Below are 18,038 nucleotides of genomic sequence, written 5' to 3' on the forward strand. Positions count from 1 at the left end.
GATAACTTATAGATAAGTCTAACTGAAAATGGTGGAAACGGAATTTGAAACTTATTGAAACCATTTTTTGTTGCAAATAAATTATATTAAGCAAACCAAATTACAAAGTGACAAAAGCTCAAAAATGTAAAATATCAGCATTCCAGTTGCCACCTGCCTCATATTAAACATCTTCATACATTAAATGTGACATGACCGAGGAAAATTATTGAGTGCTCATGTTTTATAGCAAACACAAATGGATGATCTACTTCAATCGATTTCGGACGAGAAAATGACAAAAGGCTCTTTAGACGACCTAAAAATAAAAGTTTTTTTTTTTTTTCAGCAGACTAACCATGACAGTTAATTTTATAAAACATACCTCCTGACTCCAGCGATGGCACTGAACCCTCTTCATTTACCTCCACATAAGCCTTGTGGTTAGCGCTATTTATATAATGGCTAACAAACATGCGATACATATTACCGAAATCGCCATGGCGTGTAAACATTGTTGTTATGCCGAGCTGGATGTAAGTAGAAATAAAATTGTAAGAAATCACTTCTTATTTGATATCTAAGTTAATATGTGTGCTTATTCACCTTACGGAAAGGCTGCTCCAAACTAACACCAAATTCAAAACCAAACTTCGGCAAACGCACCTCGATTTTCTGCGTGCTCAAATGGCTCTCTACCAGACCAACTAAATTCTTGCCCACCAAACGTTGTACCAAATTGGCTAAACCATTCATTTGATTCGGCAACAAAACCAACATTGCATATTCGCTATTTTGATAGGGCAACTCGATAACTTTTGCGTCCAATTCGCTCACTTCAGCGTATCTGAAATTATTCACAGTCCACATCATATCCACATTGACCGTCTGACGACCACCTGATGAAAATTCACGTTTTTCCGTTTTATCAACCTTGAATGCGTTCAACCAGGGGGCACTGTACGCAACACCAATCACCATTACACCCTCGGTTAGATCATTCAATTGTTGTGGTTGCAAAATGTTGGTGACTTTATTCAAAGTTTTTTGTTCGACTTCTTTGCTGATGCGATCAGCTGTACGTTTGTTGTAGGGTGGATGAAAATCAGCTGTTTCTAAATCCGAATCAAAACTACGCCGTGCGGCATCACGAAAATTAGCCTTGAATTCCAAATTCTCATTTATATAGATTTTATTGAATAAACGTAAGTTGTTGCTGCGTGTAAAAGCTGTTTGATAGGTGCTAAAACGGCGCACAACTTCGTCTGAATTGGCTGAGCCGAGACGTGCGCCCGCCTGGATTTCATTTGCTGTGCGACCTTTGGCACCAAAGAAAGCCAAGGCCATTGCGGTTTGTATCGCCGCTGGTGAGATTACTACATTCTCAGTTAAATGATCGACAGCTACGGCTTGATAGATATCGGCAGCAAAAAGATTATGTTCGGTAGCTTCACCTTGACCACCGCCAGCACCACCTACAGTGGCGGCAAGAGCTGGTAGGCCGGCGCTCATCAAAAGTAATGATGTAGTAAAAACTGTATAAGATTGATTATTTTATTTATGTTTTGTTTTGTTTTATTTCTTTTAGACTTACGTAATATCGCTCTCATTGTATGTGTGTGTGTGTTCCTAAGACCCGCTTCAGTGAGATCTGTACTGTTAAAAGGCCAAACAGCGACTAAATGGACAGCATATATTTTTTAATTTCCTAAAGAATTAGAGTGCCGTCGATTACGTTTTAGCATAAGAAATTTCTACACTGTAAAAAATTATGTAAGAGTTGTCTAGCTGGATGAAATAAAGATGATCTTCTTATGAAATAAGGAATAAAGCTTTTCACTCAATCTAGACAGCAGGGTCAGGTGGGATTCAATGGGTTGTTAGGCGCGATACAAAGCTTTGTAGCTTTACAGCTTCCGCAACCCAATTGTCAACCTCACTTAGCAGGCGATACTCTGGCGTCTCCAAAATCCGCATAGAACTAGAGGGTGGGGGGCTGGATGATCAAGAAGGTTCAGTGTGGTCTTATTGAATAGTATATAGGCTAGTACCTTAATGGATCTGATTGTATCTCCGGCTGAGAACCATCAATATTTATAAAACACCCCAAAAAATTTTGGGAAATGTCTTTATGGATACAAAAAGAATAAGAATAGAGTGAATGAGGTGAAAAATACCTAAACCCAATAAGTTTCCCTTATTGAACAAACCAGAAAGCCTAATGAAGCACAGCAGATCTTTAATTTGTTGTAAGCTCACTTTAACTATCTAGAAAGGGTCGATTAAAAAAAGCGCGCTATCCCCTTACCTTTGTTGTCGTTTTTTATGTAGCCACAAAAACACTGCCCCAGATTGGGAAGATTTTGAGGATGAGCAGATTTCTTTGCCGGATATTATTCTGGTACCAACATTTTTTGTTACTGGCCGCGACTGCCTCTGGAGTGATTTTTTTTACCCCTCTAGCGTCCGAGTGTGTGCATTTTAGCCGCCTCTTATGAAAGTTTTCTCTTCGCCTTTGCCGCTGTGAAGTAGAGGCCTAGAAGTTCTGGTACAAAACGCCCGGATTTAGTCCTCAACCCTTTTACTTCACACATTATGGCAAAGTGTTCAGCGAAACGGCCTTGTTTCTCTGACCATACATTTCTCGTGGAACAGCGGACGCTAAGAGCAGCATCAAACGAAAACTCATAGTCTCCATCTCAGTCACTTCGCCGGTATGTTTTTTATACAGTTCACCTTATTTCTATGTGATGGGTGGGCCCTTAATGCCCAGTTTTTAATTGACTAGCCATTTCGAATATGTTCAACACCGTCACTCCTGGCTTAAGTCAGCTGTTCCGGCATTTAATGTGCCAATCTAGGTGGATTGACTGCACATTTCCATCGCTGTCAACCACACGGTTTTAGTCAAGGAAGGTTGCGGTAGTTAGTTGCAGTTCTTTGGAAATCGCCCCTTCAAAGGAGAAAGACAAAGTTTCTATAATTACTTCATTTGCAACCGATGCCCTCCTGGCTACCCAAGGTTCTCAACGAAAGGACTGTTTGAATGACCTAGATGGTTCAGCGGTGTCGAAACGGATCGAAATCTGGCAAAGGACCACATACCCCCCAAAGAGAGTCGTCTTATACCTGAAAGAAGAAGAAGAAGAATCACATAACATGCTCTACCGTTTCCGCCTGCAATTAGCATGTGACGCGGGAAGGCAGTGACCAGTCAGAATACCCATCATTAGCCTTTAGTCCCCTATTTTTAGTGATACAAGTAACTTTGTTAGTCTAAGATCGTAGGACTTGCACATGCACCCCGAAACCCCATAATTAGTTTTACGCCTTACCTGCTTGGTCGATCATGCTGCTTGGCTGTCAATATAAAAGTTGACTCGGCTACAATTTAAGATGTTTCCCCCCACAGTTTCTATGCCTTTAGCCACGGTTATTTTTTCTGCCTGAAGGACACTACAGTTATATTCCAGCTTGTGGGATCAGCTAATTTCATTATAAGCACAGTACATTTTCTACCCCACCCATACCATAAGTTTGCTACCAACGGCGAACACTTGCTTCGCCTCGTTCAACACTTCTCCGCCATTGAGGCAACCTTCCGCTTCTATTGTTGCTCTAAGATACCTATTAAAGTCCAGGTTTGAGATTAGGTAGCTGCCCCAACACATTGCGTCACTTCGAATATGAAGGGAAATAATTTTCTCAAGGATATGATTGTACCTTATGAGCACCAACTTTTTTTGCCAGTGCAGTCACTCTCAGTGGTCACATGAATTTGTTTATTTACAAAATTAATTATCAACTTACCGAAGCGCAAAGAAGAGCTTACGTATGTATAGAAGGTATACATATATACAAATGGGGAACTCCATGCAAACTCATTCTGTTGATTGATTTTCCATCACTGATTTCGCTTAAGGTAGAACATCTTTTTTAACTTTATGGTATAGGGTTTCTATGACTATTTAAGACCTTTGTATTAGCTTCACTTGTATGCTTTTATGAAGGTATGCAAGCCCTGCAAAAATCGCGAGTACTCCATGCATGCATGTATGGAGTACTCGCTATGGACCAAGCGAGTGCTCCAAAATTAACCACAATTCATACAAAAAATATGGTCCAATTAACATTGCGATGTCCTAGGACTGGACCATATACTCCAGCTCCGAATTACATCAGAGTAATCCATGGAGTACCCACAGTCCAATAAACATCGTGTAGTGATTAAATAAAAAAAAAAAAAAAATGTAAGGCGCGATAACCTCCGAAGAGATCTAAGGCCGAGCTTCTCTTCCAATTTGTGTCGTGCTCCTCTTGATTTTCCCTACAAATTGGCCGGACGGGACCTACATGTTTTATGCCGACTCCGAACGGCATCTGCAATGCAGATGAGTTTTCACTGAGAGCTTTTCATGGCAGAAATACACCCGGAGCGCTTGCCAAACACTGCCGAGGGGCGACCCCGCTTAGAAAAATTTTCTTCTAAGTGATTACAATCGTTAAAAACGAGCAATGATCGGCTTACAATATGTTCGTGTAGAAACATGAGTTGGTCCATTGCTGCATTACTGTGGAGTATAAATGTAAGTACTCCAGTGGACCACATAATCCAACGATTTTTGGAGGGAGGTTACTCTTTTATACCAAATGATGAAAAATAATGTTACGTATACGCACAGGTGCTACGGATATGTCTGGATGTAAATGATGAGTTTTCACAAAACTATGCGCATATTTTGAATATTTTCTTCTTTTATTTTAATTTGCGGATTTACCTTTTCTTTTAAACAATGTTACTAAAGAAACAAGAAATTTAAAAAAAATCATAGATATCTTTTCGAAGGTATAAAAAAATATGTTCAATTTTGAACAAAGTCGGTGGTTCAACTTTCATTGTTAGGACGGGTTGACATGGAAAGCCCCATCTCAGTATATTCCGACTATAATGACGACGTGTCGGTACTTTGTCTATGATTAGTATGTTTTTCTCTAAAGGCATATGCAATAAAACCAATAAAATATTTTGCTTGTAAAGAAATCTATTCAACCGCCCTCTAGACCTATACAACGTACATACATACATTTTTATACAAGTAAAAGCGAATGTTAATTATTCTCATAAGTTCTAAAAAGACACTGAAAAATCCATATGTTAGTAATTCCACTGTGCTCTGAGTAAACTAAGCTGTGTGTAGCCTATTGACCTCATTTCTTATTAAGACTGATAAAACCTAAATATGAAGTGAGATGTATATTTTTACATTAGACTGCATCATATTTGTTTGAAAAACATTTTTTGTTGAATTATAAAGCAGGTCCGTCCATATTAATGGTCGCTTTAAAGATACTATTCCTTTACAGTTTGACCAAGTATTTCTAAAACTCTATAACAAATGGAAATTTTAACCCCCCTTATTCGTAACCATTGTGCTTTGCACACAGAGTATATGAACTTAGGTAACATAACGGTTCATCGTAACGGTATGAACGAATCGAGATAAATATAGACTTCCATTTATCAAAATTATCCGGATGAAAAAAGTATTGATTTAGCCATATTTTATTGAAATTTGGTATATGGATTCCTTGGAACTCATCTCCCATCGCTATTAAAAATGAGTGAAATCGGACAATAACCACGTCCACTTTTTATATATATGACATATTACAGTCGTTGATTAATAAAATAAGCTATATCTTTGCAAAAAAGAGCTTTATATCAATGACGTTTCATTCCCCAAGTGGATTTTTCTGTTTTTTTTTTTGTTTTTTTTTTTAGATATTTATTTATTTAACAACAAATAGCGGTTGTACATGTAAAGCAACAGTCTTTTAAAAGTTCATAAACTAACATTAATTAACATAATAAAATTAAATTAAATGCATTAAACTTAAATTTAATTGAACTTATATCTAAATATAAGGACATTATAAACGAATCGTTTGATAGTCGCATTGTTCCCAGCTGCTGGAAGATATCCACAATAATACCAGTGGCAAAAGTAAAAAATACAATGAAACCTGACGAGCTGCGTCCGATTAATACCCTACCTATTGATGAAAAAATTATGGAAACAGTGGTGAAAAAGCAACTAGTAACATACTTAGACGATCATAATATTATCATACCAGAGCTTCAGGAAAGGCCACTCATGCAAAACAGCATTGAACATGGTAATTGCAGAGTGGAAAGAGGCTGTTGCTGATAAAAAGGTAGTAGTATCTTGCTTCTTAGACTTAAAGAGGGCGTTTGAAAAAATCGATCGAAATGAATTGCTGAAGTTAATGGGTAAAATTGGGATCAAGGGAAAAGCTTTGGAATGGTTTCGTAGTTACCTGAGTAACAGAAAGCAGAGGACGGTAATTGGAGACGCAGGTTCATCGGTGTTGTTTTTAACATTGGGCTGCCACAAGGCTCAGTACTTGCTCCAATATTGTTTATAATTTACATCAATGATATAAAAATTTGTTTGAGAAATAAGTCTTTGTAAAATAAGTCTTTTTGCGGATGATGCATTAGTTAGCATTATTGACAAAAATGTAGATTGCGCTGTAATGAAAATACAAGAAGACTCAAATAATTTATATAAGTGGCTGTGCAGCAGAAAGCTAAAACTTAATATTGATAAAACTAAGTATATGATATTTCACAAGAACCATAATAACTTAATCCAATCTAGTCTGAAAATAACAACCAATGCAATTGAAAGAGTAGATCAAATGAAGTACCTAGGTGTAATAATTGATGAGAAACTAAGTTTCACAGAACATATGAATCATTTAGAGAAGAAAATTGCACAGAAACTAGGTTTTATGTATCGAACATGTAAGCATGTTAGCCAACATCACAAAATATTAGTTTATAGATCAATTGTAGAACCACATTTTATTTACTGCCCAAGAATACTACTAGTAACAAATGATACGTTAATTAATAAGCTCCAAATACAGCAAAACAGTTTGGTACTAAAATGCTCTTATAGAACATCAAAAAGTATTATGCTTCCTATGTTAAATTGGCTTAGTATTAAACAATTAATATGTTATTACTCTTTGAAGTTTATACATTACATAACACAGGGAATGTTACCAAATTATCTGAGTGATAGGATACAGTACAATCATGAGATCCATAACTATGGAACTAGGAGTAGCAGAAATTTAAGATTGCCCAAAGTAAGAACCGAGTTCGCAAAAAAGACCTTAGAATACGTAGGCTATAAAATCTATAATCAACTATCAGCAGAGATAAAAGACTGTGAAAACGTTGTTAAGTTTAAAGAAAAACTATTTCTATATTGTAAAAATTTAAATATGTAATACTGGCTAAACAATGAATTTACTCATTTCTTTTTAATGAAATAGTTTTAAGAAACAATTATAAATTTATAAATTCAACTATACAATGAATTAGGCTTTTCTGGCCGTAATAAATAAAATAATAGTAATAATAATAATAGAAAAATCAATGGAAAAGAGAAGAAAAAAAAAAAAACAAAAAGACGAAAAAGACAGAGTGTAGACCGATAGTAGGAAGTAGTTATATACAATCGCACTCATTAACTCGATTTAAAGTAGTTATATATAATTTCCTTGTAGCTATTCCTGTTCAGCACGGATTTAACAGACTCTGGGATGTTGTTCCAGAGCCTCAGAGCGTTGATGAGGAACAGTCTGGATGATGTCAGGTAGTTGTATTTCGGTATAACCAGATTATGAACCCTAACGGATTTTGTTGAATTTAACTTTTCATACAAATAGTTTGGGGACTTCCATTCTAGTAATTTGAATATGAACATACAGTTTCTAGCAGCAAAATAGTCATGAATACTGCAACCCAGAATATCGTTCCTCCATTGGGATATGTGATCGAATTTCTTTAGACCATAAATATAACGGGTAACATTAAATAGGACATTTTGTGAGCGGAAATTGAATCAAGCTTGCTGTAGACAAGTTCAGCATACGTTAGGTGGGGAATGATAAACTGTTTAGTTAATTTTTGCCTAGTTTCCAAAGGCGTGAACGACGCAGACATCTCAACCAATCCGACTAGCATATGCATGTACATTAACATATTTACAAACTGAGAACACATCATTCAAAAATAAACTAAACAAAAGAAGTCCTAGGACAGACCCTTGCGGAACGCCCGCTGACACACCCTTAAAACTGAAATACGACTCCATTGACTTCACCTTTTGTACCCTGCACTTAAGATAGCTCATCATAAGTTTCAAGGAATTGTTCGAAAATCCAAAATAATGCTTAAGCTTGGTGTGTAAAATATTATGATCACCATGTCAAAGGCTTTAGAAAAATCCAGGAGGCATAGAAGTGTTAAGGATCCATCATCAAAATGTATCCTTATATCATCAGTTACTTTCAACATGGCAGTAGAACAACTATGCTTTTGCTTAAAGTCAGATTGTAGAGGGGATAATAAATTGTAGCGCTGAACACGTGATGAAATTTGCGCAGTCATTAACGACTCGCATACCTCCGCCAATGTTGGTAATATACTTATGGGCCTATAGTCACTAGCAGTTGTAGGTGTACTTTTCTTAGCTACTGGTAGAATGACGGCTTTTTCCCACTCCTCTGGAAAGCAATGGTTTATTATGTGGAAAATAGTGCCCAGAATAAATGGCAGCACAAGCTTAACGAAATGCCATCGTCACCAACAGCGTCATATTTGATATTCAGTATTGCTTGTATGACATCAAAAATACACTCGGAGTGCTTGCCAAACACTGCCGAGGGGCAACCCTCCTTAGAAAAATTTTCTTCTAATTGAAAGGACGTGTTTCTAAAATTTTGATATTGCTTTATCCTGGGCGTGAACCGACTATGTGTGGTAGGTGGAGCACGCTACCATCACACCACGGCGGCTAGCGGTATTACGGTATCGGTTACAGACGACGCCCACTTTCATATAAAGCAAATTCTATATAGAAAAAAGAGTAATAAGATATATATTAACGAAAAATAGATTTGTATTAACAATATTTCACTTACCAAGTTTTACGGTAAGCGGAATTTAGGAGTCATTTTTTTAAATGGGCGGTGCCATACCTCTATTTCGATTAAGCATTACAAAACATTTCTAGAGCCTCAAAAAAATAGATCCATCGTAAGAAAATTGGAAAAAGGAATTTATCTGAAATGAACTGTACAATTGAAACTCATCATGAGTATATAATATTCGATTACACCCGAACTAAGAAACGCTTTCTTGTTTAAATTACGTCAGAAAAACTAATATTTTTAAGTCAACTAGAGGTCTCCCAAAGGTTGAACGTGAACTGTAAGACGTAACTGTACTATAAACAAATAAATTATTCTTCTTATCTGTAACAACCGATATCGATAAGTTATTGTTTCATGACTAGCTTATTATCACTAGCGAATTTTATTGACTTGTTATTGCCGAGTAATCGGCTTTTTACAGACGCGTCATCGATTTTATAATGAACCAGCTTATTCCCGTGGGTTCCACCCCACGTTTCTATAAAAATATGCAAAATAAATAACACAAATTTTAAAGTTATTTTAAGGGTGTTTATTTGCGAATTTAGGCACTGCCGAAACCATAGGATATACAATATTTTTTGTAAATTATTTGGAGTATAAATAAAAAGATTTTTTGATGAGCCAACTCTGGAGTAGGCTACCTATAATTGGCCATGGGTGAAACATGATTTGGTAAGATTGACTCCTACTACAGCTAATGACTGTCCTTGAGCTTTATTGATAGACATTGCGAAAGCCAACCTAATAGGAAATTTGAGGCGTTTGAAATATAAAGGCATATCTGTCGGTATTAATTGAATCCTTGGTATGAAAACTTTGTTGTTTTCGAAATTTCCCGATCAAATCATTGCTTCAATGACATTGGAAGTTTTGTGATGATAATCCTTGTCGCATTGCATAAGCGCGGAGGATCCAAATTACGAAACATAATATTATGGACCCTTTTTAAGGATCAATCGATGAGGAGGAATTCCTGGTGGCTCCAAGGAGTTAAGAAACTCAACTGGACAATGCACAGCTTGCGATTCTTCCACGACTGTGTCAATGGATTGATAAGTAGTATCGTTTGTTTGAATTTTATATAGATATAAAAGTTGTAGACAGACTGAAATTAACAAAAAAATTTAACGGCGGCAGATTACCAAAAGGAATAACAGCCAAACTCAAGTCTGTAGTTAAACTTTAGCTGTTAAAATTACCTAAGTTTGTACGGCAGCCATAGTTCTCAAAAATCCCATTTGTAGGGAAGTTGCCACGCCTGCTTTTCCATAATTCCACATTTTACTGGAGGTGTTAGGACTTAACGTCATATAGCTCCTTACCAATTTTTATTATCCTACCATTACTACATCCAGAGATATAAGGTATGATATATTCCATTTGTATGGGAGGTGCCACTCCCCCTTCTCCCTTACCTCACATTTTCTTGGTGGTGTGAGGAATTGACCTCATATAACTCCTTACTGAATTTCAATGTTCTAGCATGAATACCTTCGGAGCTATGCAGTATCAAAAATTCCATTTGTATGACAGGTGCCACGCCCCTTTTATATATCGAAATTATTTTTAGCCTATGACCATCCCTGGAAGGTTTCAAGTGGGTTGTGCAAATTTGGTTGTGATCGGTCGATCCGTTTAGGACGCAACCCGATCTATACCTACATACATAATTTGAATTTTATATATATAGATTTAAATCGGTATATGTTTCATAACAAATCGCTAACACACCGATAACAAATCGCCAACACTCCGAAAAGAAATCTATAACTTTTCGGCAACAAATTCTCGAATAATTTTGGATAACAAATTGACCACTTTTCTATAACAATAGATAAGACATCGATAATTTTTCAATAACATTTTAGTAACTGTTTGCTAGCAAATCGATAGCTTTTTGATAATAGATCGGTAATATTTCGATAACCTATCGTAAATAAATCGATAACTTTTCGATATTTAACTGATAATTTCTTGATAACATACCGATGGCTCTTAGATAACATATCGATAAAGGTTTAACATTAAATCGGTAGCTTTTCCATGACATATTGATTATAAATCAATAAATAAACTGTTTCAAAATTTGTTATCAATTGATACGTTTTCGATAACATGTCAAACACTGTTTCACAACAAATCGATATTAATACGTAAATTTTCTATAAAAACCCGATAACTCGTCAATCAATAACTCATCGAAAACATTTGGTTCCATATTTCAAAGATGGTTGATATAATGTTGGGATACGTTACACGCGGGACATACATTGAGTATGTCAAGGTTGAATCTACATAAATAAGAGTTTAACCCCTTACAATATCCAGATCACAGCTGAGTTAGCGTGACGCGCGTCTCCCTGGGTATTCTGATTTCGTCAACTTCGACTTTAGGGTATTTGTGTTGAAGAAAGGGGCTCACCGGGCGATCCCTGACATACTGGCGCATGTTTATGAGGGCCCTGTTATGTTCCTCTTTTTCAAACGGCTGAATTCTTAAGTGTCGGATTTCTTCATAGTGCTTACGGAGATGACTTCTTAAGTTCCTGGGAGGGCCTCTTCAATGAGATAACTCGCCTTTACCTACAATGGTTGTTGTTACCAATATTATGCTCCAAACTAAGAACACATTTTCCATGTTCCATTTATATAAACGAAGTGTTTAAATTTCTTTTACCATCTTTTTATTTCAAACATTTTCCTGTTTTTTTTTACCTTATGACCGACAGTGCTGTGATCTTTATCAAAACGGGGGAAAAAACTTCGAGTGCATAAGTAAATACTTTCATTCAGCTGAAATGCTTTCAACAAAATAAATAACACATGACTAATAATTCGACGTAAAATGTGTATTTGTAATGTTGATATATGTATACCAAATCCTTTATGCCGTTTCACACGCGCAGACATCTTTGCAGACAACTTATGTTTGTTAGACCAATTTAAGGTAAGGCAGAGACGAATAAGCGACGTTTTAGTATAATCATAATAACGTAGACTTTCTCAGCACTATTTACATAGGTAGGTCGAAGAGGTAGAGGATTGCCCAATTTTTAGAATGTTGGCAGCATGCCAATTTTCGGCTAGAACTGTCTGCTGTATTGGCTAGTTCCTGTTATATTTATTTGCCGGCAATATAGTAGATATACTGGCGCCATTGTGTTCAACGCATGGCGTGAAACCGCAGATTTGTATGCGAACACGGCAGTGTTTGCTGATTTTTATATAGAAGTAAATAAACTGCAGGAGTGTGCGGACACAAATTAAAAACACGGTTTGACGAAATATCATGGATCAACAAGCAAACGAAGCGCAGTCAAAGTCCGCTAACGAGAAGAAAAACCGCCCAATTAATAATACTGAATCAAGTTTTGTTTATGGAGTAACAACGGCTATGTGCGAAGTGGCAGAGGCAGAAGAGGACGTTGATGCTGCGATATGCTTATTTAGTTCGTGTTTGGGCTGCACTGGCACCAACGACAGTGATGATGATAATGATTGTTGTGCTGGCTGTTTTGATTAAGCAAATATTTATATACTTTGTAGATGTATTTTTAGATTTATGGTACTTAAATAAAAATATAAAGACTTTTAAAAATAAGAAAAGATGTTGCTCCTCCAAACTGTACGATATCTCGACATCCAATTATATTGGCCACACGACCTCAACTGTGCAAAGAGAAAACCCCAGGATGGGCTTCTCTCCCCACTATAGTGGGTTGTAGATCTGAAGGAGATACTACTCGAACTCGATAACAATTGAGTAGGTTATGCTAGGTTGACAGGGCGTGTATCGAAATTTCTACTATGAAAAATGTGTGTCCATTATGTATACCCTAAGTGAGTGCCGGGTGGCAGCTCATTCATCCAACCAGATAACTTCCTAGTAGTCCTCAACGAACAACTTAGTTATTCTAATGAACTTAAGTATGAGCGAAATATCCACTTTTCCCTACCTCTGCCAGATTTTCGAAAATCCGACCGAAATTGAGACCTCGTTATCAACCCGGTGTATCATAGAAAGTCCTTTGCCCTACGAAGCTGTCTTCATCTCTTATGTTCATTTCGAACATTCCTTGGCCATCCCATCTACAAATTCACTCCCTTCAATTGCGCTGAATCCATGAACCCAGAATAGAAAATTATTAAGATACCTTATGGACGTCAGCGAGGCTCGACACCTACGCACAAAATTCGACTTTAACAGGTTGGATTCTTATGCTGTAAGTTAAAGGAAGAAGTTTTGTTTTTTTGCGTGAGCAGGATAGGTTCCGTTTCTCTTGGACTTACCCGTTTTGCCCTGTCCATAGCGATATGCTGGAGTAGAGGTGATAGGATATGCAGAAGACGTTGTTATCGCAGTGATCACAGGAAGGTGGCAACAACTGGCCATTGAGGAGACAGGCAGAAAGAAGCGGCCTGAAGGCTGGCAAGAAGCGGCCTCTCACTACTTCTTCAAGCAGCAAGTAGTATAGGTTTTAGAAAGCTTCTGGTATTTGGAAAGACGATGGAGCTATTTTTTAACATGGGTTTTTGACACGGTTTTTCAGTTTGTTTGTTGAGTAAACTTCTGGTACGGTTCTCAGGGGCCAGCTAGCTCAACACAACCTAACTACCTCTGCAAGTGCTTAGGTCTGTATAAGACTCACAATGCTGTGCTTGTTTCAGGCACCTAAACTCAAGGGCGTATCAAATTGACAGTAAGTTTATTTCGCAAATCAAATAAAATGCTTCGCTATAGGGTAAGTGCTCATAAACGGTTACTCGAGCGCTATTTGACTCCCTACTTGTTGTTGTTATTGTGGCGATAAGGACACTCGCCCAAGGTTCTGGGTATTACTATCGAAGTTAATGGTCCATTGCTGGATATGGATCCCGCGCATTCCGGTAACAAAGCACCATTCAGGTACAAGCGCGACCAATTCGGAAACGATTTAGTATGACTACATTGTGTCGTCTATGCCATCTCGCCCCTCCTCCTAGTTCCATGAGAAACTCGGGATCGCCAGAGCCTGGCGTGTTAAATATACAGTATTCGCCACGGGTAGGCAATTGTGTTGGCAACCCCTTGAAAGGGTTAAAAAACCCCTTGAATCCCTGGTTCGCTCCTTCTAACTTGGCGGAACAGCACCCAACATGCAGGTTTGGATCCGTCAGTTATAATTTTAATTCCTCGTTCATCAATTTTCCCATAATCTCCTTGTAGTAAAGATATTCTCTATAGTTTTCACCGAGTTTCTGCTTTATTATAGGAGTTGGTGCTTGAAAGGACTTTGGCCAAGGGTGAGCTCTTTGCGATACCCTAAATGGTCTCTAACCCTTACGGTACCAGTTAAGTTGTGTCGACTCGTTTCATGGAACCAATAAAATGAGATATCTTCTTTGTTTCTAGTTTGAATATTGAAGAACGGCTGGCGGACAGAAGGTAACCGGTGAGAAAAATTACAAAGTGCGATAGCTTTGAGGTATTGAGTGTTAAAAGTGCGTTTGTGTATTCTTTATCATAGGAAGGAGTATTTTTATCTCGCATGTGAAGAGAGGTGATCAGAGTACATTTGCCATTGTTGTTGTTATTGTAGCAACACCCCCCGATGTTGATAGTCCTTTGCTGGATATTGATCTGGTACGTTCCGGTAAAAAGCAGCATTAAAGTACTAGCCCGGCCATATCGGGAACGATTTAATATTCGACATTGAATCCTTCCATTAGGATCTTGGGGTCGCCAGAGCTGCGCCTGCTAAATGTTATATTCATATTTGTAACAGAATTCGCCTCACGTAGGGGATGTTGACATTGGGGTTGCGAAAGCTGTGAATTGCGCTAATGAACCCATTGAATTCCAGCACATTTGCCCCGTTTGTAGTTTTTAAGCTTGCACTGAGCTTCAAAGAAGCCTCAGATGTGCATACCTACTGACACATTTTTTTAAATGGTATGGGCGATCTTACTCCTGCTGGCCTGCTCATCAGCCCTTCAATAAGGCTTATACTGAAGGGTCCTCTCACTGGGATAACTGCGGCATCAATTATTGACATGAGTCCAAGGCCCGTAATGCAGACTGAATGTCTGAGATAATAAATACTCGTGTCTCATATTAACGCTTAAGCTCCATGACTTATTGCATCTCGCATTGATAAGATTTCCGCTTGAAATACACTACGGCGGTCTGGAGAGCGGAAGGAGGTTTCTAATCCCGAGTGGGGTTAAATATAGCATACCTGTGAGCGCCTTCATTGGAGTGGAGACATGAGTGTCTCTAATTCAGTCCGTGCTTCGTTCTTCAGAATTCTCACGCGAAATTCCACAATGAAATGAAGATTAACTTGTGGTTTATTAGAGTCTCAGCTTTGTATTAAATTTATTTATTTATTAAATTCACTTAAACATTCACAATATGCCCAGCCAACAAAACCTCTACATCGGATTTGATCAAAAAATAAAATGGATGATTCACCACCAACTGCATGGGGTGTCTAAAAAGCCCACCGAAAGCTAAAAAAAAATGGAAGAAAAAACAAATAAATTAGCAGTCAAAAACTTTTGCTACAAATATGCCACACCAAACTTACAAAATTGATCTACGCTCGCACTACCGCCTGCTTCATGTACGCGCCAAAACGCCTTATGTGGCACATTTGTCACAGTTGGAGAGCGCGAATTGAAGAAGGAACTGAACATATGCGGGAATTTTGTTTCACCGTTGAATATGCGTGCGAAACCGAGCTATGTGTGAAGAGAAAAGAAATTAGAAAAAATAAATAAAATAAAGCTAAGTAAGAGGATTAGTGAAAATTTAAAATTGCAACCTTACCGCACTCAAGGCCTCTTTGAGATCCACGCTATATTGTGCACGAAATTTTGGCAACGTAAGCACCATTTTTTGTTCATTCAATAATTTTTCAAGCTCTAATAAATTTTCATGCTGCAATTTCGCTTCCATATTCAATAAACCATCCAACTCGTTGGGCAGTAATAGCCATAGTTTCAATGATGTATTATTCGCGTATGGCAACTCTACCAACTTCGCATCCAAATGCGTCAATTCGGCATAACGAAACTTATGTGTCACAAACATGCTCTCGACCAATTTATGATGCACGCGATCAGTAAAAAAATTCAATTTCTCTGTCTCCTTCACATTGAAACCCACCGCCCATGGCGCATGAAAAACTGCTGCAGTAGCTAAGACGAAGCGCTCTTGCAATGCAGCCAACTCGAGATTAAGCACTTCACCGCAAGTGTAATTGGATTCTTTTAGGAAATAATAATTTAATTCATCAATAGTTTTTCGTTTGAAATCCACCATTTCGACAGGGGTTTCAAAATGTTTAGCCATATCGAGAAATTCTTCATGAAATTTAAACATCATATGTTCCTGCACATAGATTCCGCTAAGCAGGTGCGCTCCGCGTTGAGCGCGCGCTTTTGCTGCGCTCAGCAATTGTGCCATATTCAATGTAGCGATTTGTTTACGCTCTGGTTGTGGCAAATAAAGCGCAGCGTGGAGTGTAGCAGCCTCCTCATCGTTGGCGCCATAGGAGAGCAATGTCAAAATGGCTTGCACTAGTAGAGGGGAAATTATTATGTTTTGCGCCGGTGATTGCACACCAAGCGCACTGGTGAGTGTCAAGGCAAAGCGCTCGCTCGCACTTTTGGCGCTAAGCACTGGCGCTTGAGCGGTGATCGTTTGGAGCCAGAAAATGCGGCTGAGCGCAACAAAAACTGTGGCGGTGTGGTGTTGCGGTTGAGAAGATGCATTCGCCGAGACGGTGATGCAGCGTGAGGGGGAAAAAGTAGAATTGTTTATAATATCTATTTAGCTATATGTTTATTTACGTACATGATCTGAAATTCATAGTTGTTTGCAGATTACTATCACTTGCCACTGCAGCTTTCGCGCACCCGTTTTCGGTAATGTGACTGCCTTATCAGCTCCTTTTCAACTGAACTGATTGTGAGAAAGCGCTATTTCGCTAAGCTTGAATTGCATCTATACAAATTTATGCGAGAAAATTGCGAATAATGAGTCGAGTATGTATTATGCTTTTATTTCCAAGTTCCCAAGCTCTTAATCCACGCTCGCTATATCCGTATACCTTCATCTGATAACAGACGTTCGGGCAGCCTCCGATTGAGTTACATTCATCACAAACGTTTTTCACAGGGGGGAAGTAGAACTAGACATAAAATGGTTGAGCTTTGTAGCATTCAGAAAAAGGTTGCAGCTAGATAGTATGAGTGAAGCTCGGCCTTTAATACGTCACACATGAATTTGCTCCAAATTGATAAGCATACAAAATCTTACTTATCGCGAATGGAAAAAAACCCATACTATGTTTGGCTTTAAAAAATAAAGTCAACTCAAGACAACACCCAAAATTTCTGGAAAAAGACAAACGGAAAAACCGCACGCTTAGTCAACGGCATTCGGGGCCGATAGAATTTATTCAAGTGTGTTCCACATAGCTTTGGCTTGTGAATAATACCTTGAAGCGATAAATCTCAACCGAATAGGTCAAGAGCAGTAAACTACCCAAGTTTCTGCGAAAACGTGGAGAGGTATTGCCTGCCCTCGAGGCTCAGGTTAACTTTCTCGAAGAACCCTCCTTCATTCGGGTACATGATAGATGTAAATAGAACGATTCGATGAACGGTGAAGAATCCCTTTCTAACGGCCACTCATTTTCCTGGTGTTCCAATTGCGCAGTAACCTACTTCGCTGGTGGCAATAGCCAGCCTAAGAAGCTTGCCGTCCATGCTTCTTGAAAAAAAAAAACAACTTGATTGAGTTATTAACTATTTAAAGTTGTACAATTCTCTGAACGCGATGGAATAATTCCTGAGCAACTTCAGAGATCTTTGGAGGCTTATCGCAGCTGACTGGCTCCCACTAACGCCAACTGTCTGTGGTCAGGCTATGTTCGCATGTTTTGGAATACAGTCAAACTCACCTTCATTACAAAAATGGAGAAAAACTCTCACTTCTTTCCGAAAGACTTTAAACCAATCAGCCTATACTTCCT

At 38.2% G+C, this 18,038-nt stretch overlaps 3 protein-coding genes across 10 annotated transcripts in view; 1 reads left to right on the forward strand and 2 right to left on the reverse strand.

Moving 5' to 3' along the window:
- Positions 1 to 18,038, forward strand: part of pk (prickle) — a 601,495-nt gene that overhangs the window by 20,939 nt on the left and 562,518 nt on the right. The gene's annotated exons all lie outside the window — the stretch shown is intronic.
- Positions 54 to 1,672, reverse strand: Spn43Ab (Serpin 43Ab). Its single transcript, XM_067776085.1, has 4 exons — positions 1,574 to 1,672; positions 586 to 1,514; positions 365 to 509; positions 54 to 298 (listed from the first exon to the last, which is right to left on the reverse strand). The coding sequence occupies exons 1-4, from the start codon at positions 1,587 to 1,589 to the stop codon at positions 174 to 176; spliced, it is 1,215 nt and encodes a 404-aa protein (XP_067632186.1). The 5' UTR covers positions 1,590 to 1,672; the 3' UTR covers positions 54 to 173.
- On the reverse strand, positions 15,345 to 17,171 carry Spn43Ad (Serpin 43Ad). The gene is made up of 4 exons (XM_067776086.1): positions 16,856 to 17,171; positions 15,827 to 16,737; positions 15,585 to 15,738; positions 15,345 to 15,507 (listed from the first exon to the last, which is right to left on the reverse strand). Exons 1-4 carry the CDS (start codon positions 16,869 to 16,871, stop codon positions 15,395 to 15,397), a joined length of 1,194 nt encoding a protein of 397 aa, XP_067632187.1. The 5' UTR covers positions 16,872 to 17,171; the 3' UTR covers positions 15,345 to 15,394.

This window comes from Eurosta solidaginis, chromosome 3, assembly GCF_040869045.1.
Source record: "Eurosta solidaginis isolate ZX-2024a chromosome 3, ASM4086904v1, whole genome shotgun sequence".
In the NCBI taxonomy this organism is placed as follows: Eukaryota; Metazoa; Arthropoda; class Insecta; order Diptera; family Tephritidae; genus Eurosta; species Eurosta solidaginis.